Source organism: Heteronotia binoei, chromosome 6 (assembly GCF_032191835.1).
Source record: "Heteronotia binoei isolate CCM8104 ecotype False Entrance Well chromosome 6, APGP_CSIRO_Hbin_v1, whole genome shotgun sequence".
Taxonomy (NCBI): domain Eukaryota; kingdom Metazoa; phylum Chordata; class Lepidosauria; order Squamata; family Gekkonidae; genus Heteronotia; species Heteronotia binoei.
In genome coordinates, this window is record NC_083228.1 from 22,332,544 (window position 1) to 22,347,205 (window position 14,662).

The 14,662-nt window shown below is 47.4% G+C and overlaps 1 protein-coding gene across 3 annotated transcripts in view; it reads left to right on the forward strand.

Annotated features, from left to right (window-relative positions):
- The first annotated feature begins 1,221 nt into the window (after positions 1–1,221).
- ARID5B (AT-rich interaction domain 5B) overlaps positions 1,222–14,662 on the forward strand; it is a 267,599-nt gene continuing 254,158 nt past the window's right edge. The window contains exons 1-2 of one of the 3 annotated variants that reach the window (XM_060241097.1): positions 1,222–1,787; positions 2,278–2,532. In XM_060241097.1, the coding sequence (XP_060097080.1) occupies positions 1,767–1,787; positions 2,278–2,532 (276 nt within the window). In that variant the 5' untranslated portion in view covers positions 1,222–1,766. Of the gene's footprint in view, positions 1,788–2,277; positions 2,533–2,748; positions 2,872–14,662 lie in introns of those variants that run through there. The other 2 variants (XM_060241096.1, XM_060241098.1) reach the window with 2 other exon arrangements.

The following is a 14,662-nucleotide window of genomic DNA, read 5'->3' on the forward strand; positions in this document are numbered from 1 at the left end:
CGAGACGCCGCGATTTTTGCAGAAGGCGCAGCGTTGCGAAAGAGTTAAAAATAGGTTGCCAGTCATGTCGACATCCTGTAATTTTATCGCGGATCAGATTACAACTGTCATACTGTACAGACCTTTTATTTCCCTGTATAGTACATCATGTTACTTTTTTTTTTTTAAGTGTGTGTGTGTGTGCGCGCGCGGGGGGTTGGAGGGGTGGAGATCGGCGCCGCGAGCTTCGGTGCCAGCGGTGTAAAATCCGGAGAGAGAGAGAGGATAAATTGCACCATTTTCTATCAACACTGCGAAAAGGAGAAAGGGGGGAAATAATAATAAAAGCGCCGTTTTATAGGGCTACTAGTGGTGGGAAAGCAGCGGTATTGCTACCGCTGGATCGTTTCGGCTATTAGATGGCATTTGCTCTCTGTGCTCTCTCTGATCCCACCCCCCTCCTCCCCAACCCGCGCCCTGTTTCTGGGGCTCTTTAAGTTTTCTCGGGATTTTGCATAATAACTCCGCATGCAGAACAATCGGTAAATCAACCTCCCCCCCCCTCCGCAGTGACTGTCTTACAGTTGGCATGCCCCCTCCCGCTTGCAGTCCCGGGCAGTTGCATTCCGGATTGCATTTGGACCGGGTGCCTAGCGGATCACGCTCCCCCCCCCCGCCGCCAATATTAATGTGAGCGGGCCACACTGCATGCTTTTTAAAAAGTATTCCTGTAGCCCTGGATTATATAAACACATTAGTCTTGGAGCGCGCCCTTGCCTAAAATCTGCATTGTAAACACGTAACTCGTCTGCGCGTGTGTATGTGCCGCCAGAATGACAAGAATGCCGACGCCGATCCGCCCCCCCCCGTCGATCCCTATATATTGATTTCATTGTTCTAGCGGCTAGCCTTATAAATGCAATCGCTGCCTCTCTCTCTATCTTCCCCGCTTGCAAAGTCCGTGATCGGTGTGCTTGTGTGTTCTCTCGCCCCTCCTCTTGTTTGTGTATGTGTTGCAAAAGAGAACAAATGCATTAATATTTATATGTTTATATAATCGATAACCCACTTTTCTCCCCTCCCCACTCCTTCCCCTATGTTAAAATAACTAGCACCGGGCAGCTAATCTACCCGATTAAGTTCCAGAGGAGGAGGCGAGCGGGGGGGGGGAGAGAAATATGGCAGTGAGGGGACGTAATTTAACTATCAAACAAATCTACATGTCTAATAAAAGCAAATCTGCTAAAGAGAATTAGAAAGAAGAACAGCGCCTCTGACTCTCTGCAGGAAATGTTCTTTATATTAGACATATACAAGCAGGTCCTGTCAGATGAGCAACTCAGCCAGCTCGCCTCGCAGCCCGGCAAAAATGGAACGACCCCTTTTGGCGGGGCTTTGGGGGCTCCGAGGGGGTGCGACCGAGTCCCTGCAGAGATCCGGGCGCCGTCCGATTTTGCAAGGGCTTCCGATCCCGACTTTGCCTTGATCTGGTCGCCTCTCAGCCGCGGCTGGCTTAGGCACTGACTTGTATCGCCTGTGCAGGCGGGCAGGAATCGGGCGAAAAGCCGGGCGTCTGCCACACGACTGGGAAGTCGGGGGTCGTGAGAAGAGCTGGGCGGGATTTGGGGATATTTTGGGTGAGCCCGAAGGCTACGATTCAGGTTTTATATTGAGCCTGGGCGCCGGCTGCAGGGAGAGATCGCTTTTCCCTGCCAGGACCTGATGCAATCCATTCAAGCCAACAAGTTTGGAGAGAATGTTGAGTTCAATCAATTCAGAACGTCGAGATGGAGTCCAATTCAGTTCAGGTATTCGGTTCTCCTCTTCCCCTCCGCCTCTGCCCCCCGGATCCCGGCACCCCGCGCCCCCTGGACACCCACCTCCGCCTCCCCCAAACTTTCCAAGAACTTTCCCTCTTCTAATTTCCATTCTCCGCCTCCCCCCCCCTTTTTTTAAAAAAATATGCCCTTGCTTGATCACATAGAGAGAGAGACACACACAAATTATTATCATGGTGCCTATGATCGGATTCCCCCCCCCCCTCCCCATCGGAGGATAACCAGCCAGTCCCCCTAAACAAGCTTCCCCCCCTTTCATTTTGATATTATTTCCACCTTATTCTGGGTCTATTGTAGAAAGGTGTCTCTCCAATATTTCCTGGTCAGATTTGGGTGGTTATGATTATTATTTTTAATGAATTGATCCGCAGTTGCTGGCATGTGCCCCCCCTTCCTCAACCCTCCCCCCTCCCCTTCTTTATTTTATTTACTTATTGTTGTTATTATTATTATTTTCTAGTGGGTCGGCTCGCCGTGCGGCTTACACGGACCTTACATTTTCTACAAGGCTTTTCAATTCCACCTGGAAGGCAAACCGAGGATTTTGTCCCTGGGCGATTTTTTCTTTGTACGTTGTAAGCCGGAGGATCCGATGTGCATAGCGGAGCTACAGCTCTTGTGGGAAGAGAGGACGAGCAGGCAACTTTTATCCAGCTCCAAACTTTATTTCCTACCCGAAGATACTCCCCAAGGCAGAAGCAGTGACCATGGCGAGGTGGTAAACATAAACCTTCTCGGCGGCGTGTGTGTGTGTGTGTGTGTGTTTCTGCGGGTGTCATGGTGTGTGTGTGCAGGACTGCTGTTGTGGATTGCCCCCCCCCCCCCGGCTTGTAATGTTTATTAAAGGACAAGATTGAAATGTCCCCTTTTCTGCCGGCAATGTGAACGGCTGTGCTTTTAAAGGGCTAGCGCCGCGGGAGGAAAAGGGGGCTTGCAAGCTCGCTTCGCGTTGCCAAAACTGGGACTGTCATTTTTAAACAAAAAACGAGGGCTCGGCAGAACGGGGCATGTTTTCAAGCCGCGATCCAGCAACTTGGTGTCTTGTATGCTGAAGGTGATCTTTACTTACATCACCCCCTCCCTCCCCCCCTCCCCCCTCCCCTCCAACGTTGCTGTTTAAACGGCGTCACATGCTTTACTGATTCTCTTCATTTTCAGAGCTTGTTTTTTCCCTCCCCCCCTCTCTACCTCCCCCCTCTCTAAATGGATTTAAATATCGTTCACATCGAATTAGGATTGGGGTGTGTGTGTCTAAGTGTTAGATGGAGGCTTGCGTATGTGCTTTTGGGGGGGGGGGGAAGAGACGAGAGGGGGGTTGGTGGCTCTCCTGGAGTATTTGGGTATGGGGGGGGACAGCAGGCGGAAATTACGAAAGGGGAGGCGAGCGAAGTGAGATCAAAAGCGATTCTTCGCTGGCAAAAAAGAAAAAAAGGAGACGTGTTGAATAAAGTGATAAATGACGGGTCCTGGAAATAATGCATTCAAATAACTCGCAGCTCTGCCTGGGCGGATTTTCAAAGCGCTCCGGTGTGTAATAACCAGCACAAACACGTTAAGCATTAACAGCCAGCCGAACGGCGTGGGGCTGGTGCTTTCTCCAAGTGCACTTACTTTAACACAATTACTATTTTTAAAAAAGAAAAAGCTGAGCATTTCCCCCAAAAGACAGACTCGTGGGGCAGAAGAGTGAATGCCCCCCGCCCCCCCCCCCATCTAAACCCGCCTCCAGATCTTCGCCTTGAGACTGCAAGGGGTCTTGCTGTAGCTTGGGGCCCCGTTGAGTTGCAGTGGGGCAGGCTTACTCTAGAGCAGGGGTGGCCAAACTTGCTTTAATGTAAGAGCCACATAGGATAAACGTCAGATGTTTGAGAGCTACAAGAACAGGCAGGCAGGCAAATAGATGGGAGGAAAGGAGGAAGGTGGAAAGAAAGCAACTTTAAATGTATTATCCAAGCCACCAGCCGGCTTGACTTGGATAAATGCCTTCTCCAAGCTGGCCAGTGGAAGGGGGGGGGGGGGCTTTGAGAGCCACACAGTATGTGTGGAAGAGCCACCCCTGCTGTAGAGTAACACAGCTTTGGCTGCAGTCCCCGGCAGGTCGTCTGAAGAGCCGGCGGCGTGCTTCATTCTTGCTCCTAGGGGGGAGGTGGGGAGAGAGAGAGAACACCTTCGGTCTCCCATTCAGGAAAAGTTTGGGGTCTTTGAAAGTGCCCCGCGGTAGTGGCGGAAGGCGAAAGTAGTCTAGTCCCTCCGGATCGCGGGGGGGGGGGGCGTTCAAAGCGGCAGGGCTGGCGCTGGCTCCCCCTTCCGACCGCTGTGTCCTCTCTCTTCTCCCCCCCCCCCCGGGTAATCCGGAGCCTGCCCGCAATTCGGCTGGCGACTGGAGTCAGCTGACTGCGAGCCGCTGTTCTTGAGGAAGGAACTATTTTAAGGGCCGGGGACGAGCTGTGTTTATGCGGAGAGGAGAGAGAGGTGGGCGAGATATAGATAGATCTAATATATATATTGCAACGGCGCATCCTCCTCGGCATAATAATGCACGGCGGCCAGATGTGGGCGCTTTTGCAGGCGCAATCTGGTGTGGGGGGGGGGCTTCCTCATGTCCACAAAGCCCCCCCCCCGCTGCTCCGCCACCCCAGCTGCCAGACCCTTCAACGATCAATAGGCTGATGGAGTTAATTGTACTCTCCTTCCCACCCACCACCCACCCCGGTTCCTCGAGCCTCCTGCCCCCGCCCCCGCCCGGAGATCATTAATTCGGATTACGTGTTCCTTAATGGCTCCGCTGTGTGTCATGTTCGCCGTACATGAGATCTCGAACAGGAATGGATATATTTCAAGTGGGAGCTTTGGCAAGCCCCTTGTTTTTAACCTGCACTGTGTAATCAGATTCTGCGATTCTTAGCCAAGGGTGTCGTTTTGATGCCCTTCTCTTCTCCCGACCCCCTCCCCCTTCCATCTTTCCTGAATTGACATTTTGGAATATGGATAAGTTATACAAGGAGGGGGGGAGAAGGAACTCTAGAAAGCACAAAGTGGGCGACCTCTCTCTTTCAACTGTGCCCCCCCCACCTCTGCCCTGCAGCTGTCTCCCCTCCTCTCCTCCCTCCTTTCAGGAATACTTATTATTTGCTTTTCAAATTTATTGCTACAACATGGGCTGTGATCTGGAAAGGGAAAGGATTAAATATCCTCTCCCCCCCCACCCATCCCCCTCATCAAAAAGGCTACAGGAATACTAGACCGAGCACTAAACCAGACAGGAAATGATTGAAAATGCTATTAAATCATTTGGAGGTAACTTTGGTGGTTTGGGTTAAGATATTGGAAAAGGGTAAATGGTTGCTATGTCATGTACACATGGCTGACTTTTCAGCCTGATCCTGTGTGTTACTCTAAAGTATGTTGACTCCCAAAGAGGCGTGGATAGTATTTTGCATTCCTGGTCATTTATCTTTCCTTTTATTTTAAACCTGTTTATGAGTGATGGCTCTCTCCACCTCCATAGAGCAGGTTGTGATGAGTAATCAAGTTGTTTACAGTAAGAATGCAGGCTGCAACCGGTAGAGGTGTACTGGCAATCCTAACCAGAGTTATGCCCTTCTAAACCTATAGAAGTTAATGGGCTAACAAAGGTGTAACTTTGTTTAGGACTGCACCACTGGGATTTTAGTGGGCTAAAACAACTGTCCCCAGAGTAGCAGGTCACCTGCTCATGTGTATACTTAGGAGTGAGCAAGGAGGGACTTCCTTGTGGATAATTATGCATTGGATCAGGCTGCAGGATTAAAAAAAAAATTTCGAAATCTCTGGTGGTGAATATTTATAAGCTAGCCGAGTTCTGTGTCTATGTATTTTTTTAATGAAAGGGTTTAGGAAGGGTGTGGGGGATGGGCCACAAATCATTTTAATATGTTTTAATGACCATCTCATGTTATTGTGGTAGGAACATCAGAGAAAATTAATCTTGCCATTACAAGCCCTGAATGTTCCTTAGATTCACTAATGCTCATCTGCATATACATTCCTAATAACTATGCCTGCTTTTAATTATGTTCTTTTTTAAAAAAAATGCAAACTGCTAACAATTAGCTGAATGATTACAGTGGTGTATTTCATCAGGTTTCCAACTGACATGTCTCCGAATTATTCAGCCTATATGAAAATCATTTTTTTAAGGGAGGTGGAGGCACGCCTCAAAAGACAGCAAATGTCTCCTGTTGGAATGTTGGTGACCAGACTGTGGAGCAGGTAGAAAGTTGGTCCCCCCCCCCCCGTTCAGTTGTACACCCCAAGTGATGTCATTTCCCCCGCCGGCCCAAGCTTAGTCATTCATTAGCAGAGTAGCAGCAGCAGCAGTACACACTGATACTTCACTGGCACTGAGCCTACAGAAACTCGCACTGAGAGCCAGGGCCTAGAGAGGGCAACATAACACTCTCATTAAGAACCGTACTCCGTTTTCACTTTACTCCATTAACTTGTTTATAGTCGCTGAAATGATTTTTTTTTTTTAATCATTGATTTTAAATTGTTTTGGATGATAAATCCTGTTCCGAAATGTGCAGCCCAGAGACTGAAAGGGTTTTTGTTTTTTTTACTGATTGGCAGTTTGTTACTTAAGGGAAAGATTTCAGCATTCTTTCTCGGTACAGAGAGCAGTTATTTCAAGTAACTTAACCACAGTAATAATTCTTTTATGTAAATGACATCAACAGCTATTTTTGAAGCTGAGAGAGAGAGACAAGGCTGTATTTAACTGAAAAAAATCTCATGTAACCCTTTGTAAGGCTGCATCCTCCTGTCTGGGAAAAATTGCACTGTGGATAATATATAGAGAAAATAACAGAACCTGGTTTAGAAATTTAATTATGCAGGGAAGACAGTGTGATAAAGTGTGGTTGAAACCCCCACCCCTTTTTTTGGGGGGGGGGATTGGGATTATAAATCTTGCCATGTCAGAGGTTTGGGGTGAGGTCAGAGGTCAACAGAGGCACTTGCTGTGAGTAAAACTGATTATTAGCAGAACGCTGGATCTTATCAGGAGCTGGTATTCAGCTGCATCAAAGACTTGCCCTTTGTTGTATGTAGGGATCTTGGCTTGTCTGAGGAAGGCAGCGGTGACAACTGAGTTCTCAGAATAGCTCTCAGAATTGTAATGTTTTAGATGGGGTCACGGATTGATGGAAGCGACAAAAATAACTGTTAGGGGAACGGTGTGTTCAGCAAATGGGTGCATCCTGGGCTGGTTTGGATAAGAAATGATGCCTATGAAGCTTGCATGGAATCAGCCACATGTGACAAGTGCATGCAAATCTGTACGGCCCATGTATATGCCTGGTAAAATAAGCGCATGCGCATTGTGTGCAGTAGATTGCTTATGGAGTTCATTCATTCATTGTGTGCAGTAGACTGCTTCTGGGGTTCATTATGGGGATTTAGCCAGAAAGTGACTTGTCAGCAATGGCTGGGGCTGATGGGAGTTGTAGGCAAAAACATCTGGAAAGCTACCGTTGGCCACCCCTGCTTAGTATAGTCCATACGGGGAAGGGCTGTGGCTCAGTAATAGCGCATCTGCTTGGCATGCAGAAGGTCCCACATTCAATCCCCGGCATCTCCAGTTGAAGGGTCTGGCAGTAGGTGATGTAAAAGGCCTCTGTCTGAGATGCTGCAGAACTGACTACGATGGACCAGAGATGTGATTTAGCAGAAGGCAGCGTCATGTGTTCATTGGGCCATTATAATAGTATGGAATTTGGTGCCATTCCTAGTCAGTCTTGGCATGCAGAAAGTCCCTGGTTAATTCCCGGCATCTACAATTAAGGGATCTGGCATTCGATGGTGCAAATGACCTCTGCCCGAGACCCTGGAGAGCTGTTGCCAGTCTGCATAGGCAGTGACTTTGTTGGACCAAAGGTCTGATTCTGTCTAAAGCAGCTTCATGCATTCGTAGGGCTGTTTGGATGGTATGGAATTTGGTGCCCTTCCTAGGTGTTGGTAAAGGCAGAAGTCTAGAGGTCTAGCTGAAGGTTCAGAAAGCACACGTCCTCCCTCAGACTGCTGTCTAATAAAAGAAATAACTACTGAATTTATTACAGTACATAAATCAAGCCACTCTCACATGTAGCAGCTGGGCTGGAAAGGAAAATAGAAGTGTGATACACTTGATACTCTAAACCGGACAGCGACTTGGCCTTCTTGCCGAGTGAAAGAAGTTCCTACTCTCGTCCCAGGGTTGAGGGTTCTAAGAGTGGTGAATGCATGAAGATACCACTTCTTCAGATACCGCATATTGTGAGCAGTGACTCACGAAAGCTCCAACCCTGCTGCAAATTTTGTTAGTCTTTAAGGTGCTACTGGGCACTTACTCTTTTATCTGCAATATATGATAGTAACAGGCACTCTCACTGCATGTAACATTTGCTTGTGCTACATTGGAGCCTCCCAATGCATGTTGTTTCCATTTTGTGTGAATGGCGCAAAGCGCATTTTCCATGTGTGTACAGCATGGATTGAACCTAGATTTTAGAGGGAACACATTTGCATACCAGGAAAAATAAGTTTGTTGCCCCATTAGGGCTGGTGCTAGGGTTTTTGGTGCCCTAGGCAAGCTGCCCTCCCCAGAAATTTAAAAAACAGAGAACTGTAGGAGAAATGAAGAAACTTGAAACCATTTACATTTTTAATTTACAGTTGTTTATTTCAAATTTTATTTTATTTTTTTTTAATTGTGAGATTAAGCAGTAAAAATTGTGATAACACTACTTGATTTTTTAAGCTGGAGGTGCTTCACAAGACCTTCACATGACCATTTCTACTTGATCGCTTTAGTTGGAGGTGCCGGTGAGAAGACCTTGTGCATGTGAGAAAGATGCTCTAACACTGAGCTAGGGTTCCCACCCCATGGCTCTGTTAGAGTAGGAAGGATGAGAGGCAGCATACAGCTTCAACAAGAGCCAGTTTTTAGAAACTGTAATTGGCTCTTCAGTTTTTACAATTGGTTAATTTATCCCTGACGGGCTCTGTAACAGACCTGGAGAATGCAAAACTGGCAGGGCAGCCTCTGCACTCCATGGAGACTGCTTTCCATTGAGGAAGGCAGACTCCAAGGAGCACACAAGCTGCGTGGGAAGGGGGGGCACCTGGCAACACCCCCTAGGTCAGGTGGCACCCTAGGGCACTGCCACACACCAGCCATGGCCCCATTCATATGAATTGGTGCTTGCATTTTTCAGGAGGACCATGCATAATGCCTCCCATTATGCACAACTGGGACAGCAAACTTTAGTATCTGAATAGGGCTAATATCAATTGCCTTTTCAGGTTAGCTGCAGGAATGATGGCTTTGCATTGTGGTCTAAACAGTCAAAATTAAGTATGGAATCGAGACAGAATATTATCAGTCAAGGTATACCTGACTCGCTACTTCCAGATTTTAGAGGGTGATGACTGCAATCCTAAAAACAGTAACTATTGAGTAAGTCCCATTGAATGTAGTGGGATTTGCTTCTGGGTATGCAGGTTTAGGATTGCACTTCAGCCACTGTGGCCTGTAATGGGTATGAGTCAATATCTGCAGCTTAAAGCAGGCTTTTCAGTATTACTCAGTGTCCAGGAAGAATATCCACATTCCAGGAATTCTTTGAGGAACAACCTATCTCAGCTTAGTGGGGTGAAAATGTTGTGAAAGCAACGTCACCCCAGAGTCGAAAGTGACTGGTGCTTCTTTACCTTTACTTGTACATGAGTAACACACTATATAAAAACAGTGGGCTGATTTTCCAGATTTACAGTTTGAAAGCCTTGGATTGGCTTGTGCTCCATGTCCCCCCCCCCTTGAGATGTTTTTGATGCTATCATCCCCCCCCCCCCCCTCCTCCCTAGTGTACTGCTGTGAATTTCCCCCAGGAACCCAAGGAGAGTACTGAGAATTTCAGGGCATGAGGGTTACTATAGCACCAAGCTATTCCAGACTCTCTCTTCTCTTGCTCTGATTGCATCAGGCCTGGCACAGGGCAGGGTAGGGTGGGGGAAACCATTGCAAGGATTGGTGTTGCTCCAGTGATTCACAGCATTAACCCCAAGCTGGAAATTTGGTAACAGTTCCTTGAGAAATAGAGTGCTGTTTAGTGCAGGAGAGCCTCATGCCTAGTCAAGGTGAGCGTGAACACATGAAGTTGTCAGCATTGTTTGGCAACAGCTCTCAGGGGTGTTGAACTCATTTGTTATGAAGGCCGGATCTGACATAAATGAGACTTTGTCAGGCCGGGCCACATGTGTTGTGGTGTAGTGGTTAAGTGTGTGGACTCTTATCTGGGAGAACCGGGTTTGATTCCCCACTCCTCCATTGGCAGCTGCTGGCATGGCCTTGGGTCAGCCATAGTTCTGACAGAGGTTGTCCTTGAAAGGGCAGCTGCTGTAAGAAGCCTCTCAGCCCCACCCACCTCACAGGGTGTATGTCGTGGGGGAGGAAGATAAAGGGGATTGTGAGCCGCTCTGAGACTCTTCGGAGTGGAGGGCAGGATATAAATCCAATATCATCATCATCATCATCATCAATATAATCATCAAAAATGTAATGCCAGTAGTGGAGATATAAACTTTATAAAGGACACAGACAAACACAAAGATTTTTTAAAACTTTTAAATATGCTTAAAAGAGTAGCACTCTTGCAGTAGTTTGTTTATTTAACAGTTTCTGATAACTGACACCTCTTGCTCTGAATTATTGCATCAACATTTGGAGACAATGTCTGTGCTGTAGCAATACTGAATAGGCTGTTTAGGTGTTCAGGTGTGTGTAAGCTTCAAACCTACTTTTGATTTATTGACATTCATTGCAGAAATCTCATGGTCGATGCCTTGAGCCTAATACCCAGGGGAAAACATGAAAGGGCTGGGCATTGTAAATTTTTGTACATAAGTTGCTTCATGCGCTGGTCAACCAATGAAGAAAATAGAGGCTTTGCTCTGTAGCTCCTGTGTGATTGAGCCAGCCTGGCAAGGCAAACTGTGATGCAGACAGAAGCAAGAGAGAGAAGGAAGCAGATGATAGTGAGGTGCTCGCAAGCCTGATAAGAGCCCTCCAGGGGCCTGATCTGGCCCTCAGGACACATGTTTGACACCCTTGCTCTAGGGTCTCAGGCAGAGGTCTTTCACATCACCCAACCAGCATTGCAAAGGGATGTGATTTTTTTATTTCTGTTGGCAACAGGGTTGCTGGGTCCCCTGCTATGGCAGGAGATGACTTGCAGGTAACCCTCTCTGAGCTGTATTGCGACAAAGTTACCAATGGGATAATGGTGTGATACTACTTCCTGGGAAACCCTGGAAGTGATGTCAGTCTTATCTAGGAATTTACAGAAACTCTAGGGCTTCCATAGTATCCATCAATTCCTAGAGAGGCATGTTGTCACTTCCAGGTTTTCCCCGGAAGTGACATCATGGTATCACTGACAGCACCCCCCCATCCCTGCCCCCCCCAGAGTCCTGCAGGTTGCCAGGTCATGCCTGACACCCCTTGTTGGTAACTGTACCTTTATTCAGGAATGCCTTAGAAAGTGCCTTCCCCAAAATTTAAACCTCCCCTCCTGAATGACATCACTGGAGAGAGATGCTGCTTTGAAGGCTGCCACTGTCTCAGTTGTTTCCCCCCACCAAAAATAGGGCTTTTTCCTTCTGCCTGACCAGCTTGCTCCATTAAAACATTTATGCCCTCCATAAAGAACCTAATTGCTTCGCCGAGCTTTTCAAGTTCCAGGAATTCATTTGTTGCTGTACAATTTGTTACTAATTTTAGGACTAAGTGTATTAATTCTTTTTTAAAAAAATGAATTATTTATTGTGATGCAGTGCATTTAATTATTTTTACTGTCATCCACTTTGAGGGCCACGTGACAGAAAGGCAGTCTATAAATCCAAACAGAAAGAAAATGGTGCACTGACGTCTCTGCCAGTCACTCAGCAGTACTGGGTGATTTGAGACGTCAAAGATTCACCCTCTCGACTCCCCCACCCCTTTTTTCTCCCTGTGGAGTGACCAAGAGGATGTGGTCCATGCAGGGGTGGAATTCTAGCAGGAACTTCTTTACATATTAGGTCACACCTTCTGATGTAGCCAATCCTGTAAGAGCTTACAAGGCTCTTTTTTTGTAAGCTTTTGGAGGATTGACTACATCAGGAGTGTGTGGCCTAATATGCAAAGGAGCTCCTGCAAGAATTCCACCTCTGGGTCCATGTGTATGGGAGTGCTCCAACCTCATTAAAGAAATCCTTTCCTTTTCAGCCTCTCTTGCTCAGTTAAGATGCTCTACTGCAATAACTCACTACTAACCAAGAGGTTGGGAAATTTCTGGAGATCTGAGCATGCAGCCTGGGGAGGGCACGGTTTGGGAGGGGATAGTGCCACAGAGTCCACCCTTCAATGTAGCCATTTTCTCCAGGGGAACTGACCTCGGTGGTTTGGAGCTTGGAATTCTGGGAGATCTCTGGGCCCCACCTCTAAGTTGGCACCTCTGCTGGTTTGCGATGTAGTCCTGATTCAGGGGGAACTAACCCTTACCCTAAATTATGTGTTTGCTGGAATGGCAAGTTTTCGATTCATCGTCATCTGAGTGCACCTATTTCAGTAGCGTTACTGTTGCTGAGGAGGTATAGAGCAAATCATTGTCTAGCTGGAAGGATCCAAAGGGGTGTCATGTAAATGGTTCTGGGAAGGTAGATTCAGGCGGGTAGCTGTGTTGGTCTGAAGCAGCAGAACCAAGACTGAGTCCAGTGGCACCTTTAAGACCAACAACTACCTTGAATAAAACTGTGTTGGCCTTAAAGGTGTCACTGGACTCAAACTTGGTTCTGCTCTGGGAAGAGCAGAAGTCCCTCAGCGCTGCCACCCTATTGGAGAGCAGTCTTGATGACTTCATGTAATCTACTCAAGAGGAAAACTACTTACCCCTTACAGAATGTGTTGCCATCTCATGGATGCATGAGGGGCTGTAGCTCAGTTTTGGAGTGTGTCTGTTGTGTATGTGGACTCATGTGTATGCTCCTCACCAGCGTTCCTTCCTGGCTCATTGGAGCCTGGAGGACTGAGCTTTGGGACTCCAGAACAAAGGGCAGTAAGATCCAAATCCCTTCTGCCCTGGCCCAACCAGAAGTCCCTTGCTGGTTCAAATGATCTAATGGCGTTCTAGTGTGGGAACCCAGGACTGTATATAGTTGGCCCCATTGGCCCAGTTGGGCAGTCTTCTTTAGCTACTAGTTACCATGCTATAACTCAATAAAGAGCTATGATCACTGCAACTGCATCTCCTCTATGCATTGAACCCCACCATATCATAGTGTCCTTGGATGTTCAAAGCATGAGGTGTCCTGGTTTCAATTTCAGGCGTCCCTACAAGTTTGGAGGGCTGGGTAAGGCCTCTGTGAGACTTTGGAGAAGAGCAGGGGCCATGGCTGAGTGGTAGAGCATGGGCTTGGCATGCAGAAGGTCTCAGGTTCAATCTTTGTTATCTCCACTTCAAAGAATCAGGTAAGAGGTGGTGTGAAAGACCTCTCTGCCTGAGACCCTGGAGACAGCCGCTGCTGACCTGAGTAGACAATAGTGGCCATTGATGGAACAAGGGTCTGATTCCAAGTAAGGCAGCTTCATGTGTGTTCATGTTGCCCGTCAGATTAGGTCATGCACTAGGCTTCAGGTGAGCTGGCTCCTCTTTTGCTATTGCTGCGTGCGCATGAGAAACAGGCACTTCTGCTTGAGGTTGTACCACGCTTCTAAATCAAAATGTAAGAAGATAGTTTTTGCAGTACATTTGAGCCTCTCTCTGCTTTACAAGGCAAATGTGATTTTGGTCTAAGAGGGAGAGCTGGGTCAAAGCTCATCTTGGCCAAGAACCCACTATAAGCTAAAGGCTTGGATCCAAGGGACCGTTTCTGCCCACGGAAAGATCTCTGCCCACAGAGCATCACTTTCTCACTGCTCACCCCAGTACCCCAGATGCCCCCCCCCCGGCACTGTAAGGACATGCTTTATATTAGATGCTTTCTCTTCCATTAGATTCAAGCCCCTCTTGCCTACAAGTAGTGGTTAAGTACACAGACTTTTATCTGGGAGAACCGGGTTTGATTCCCCACTCCTCCACTTGCACCTGCTGGAATGGCCTTGGGTCAGCCATAGCTCTGGCAGAGTTGTCCTTGAAAGGGCAGCTGCTGTAAGAGCCTCTCTAGCCCCACCCACCTCACAGGGTGTCTGTTGTGGGGGAAGGAGATAAAGGAGATTGGAAGTCACTCTGAGACTCTGATTCAGAGAGAAGGGCGGGGTATAAATCTGCGGTCTTCTTCTTCTCTTTCCCAGCTGCACTCTTCCCATGTGCAGTTTCAAACAGCAACATTGGCTTGCTTTGCAGGATGGGTGTGAGAAGGACTGAGATAACGCACATGCTGGAAAAGCTGTTAGAACGAAGCACAAGTTAAAATGCTAATTTGTCATTGTAGTTGTACAGGGATTGACGCTTTGACTTAGCATAATGTAGCTCTTTGGACTCCTTTTCTTGCTGCGTTTGGGGTGTGTGGAATTTTGTTTTCTGTTTATGTGGGAATTGTTTGAGACCACCCCTTTCTGATATTCAGGAGTTTGTATTCTCGGTTTAAATGGGACTTGAAAAGTGTTCCTCCTTCTCTCATCTGTTACCCTCAGCCACGGCAACGCATTTCAGACATGCAGATTACACTTATTAAAGGGTAGACTGAAAACAATCCTGCTAATGTAGCATCCATCTCCAAGCAGGCATTTGCTCAAATTAATTCCCATTTGGAAATCTGGCAGACTCGTAATTGCAATATTAGAGATG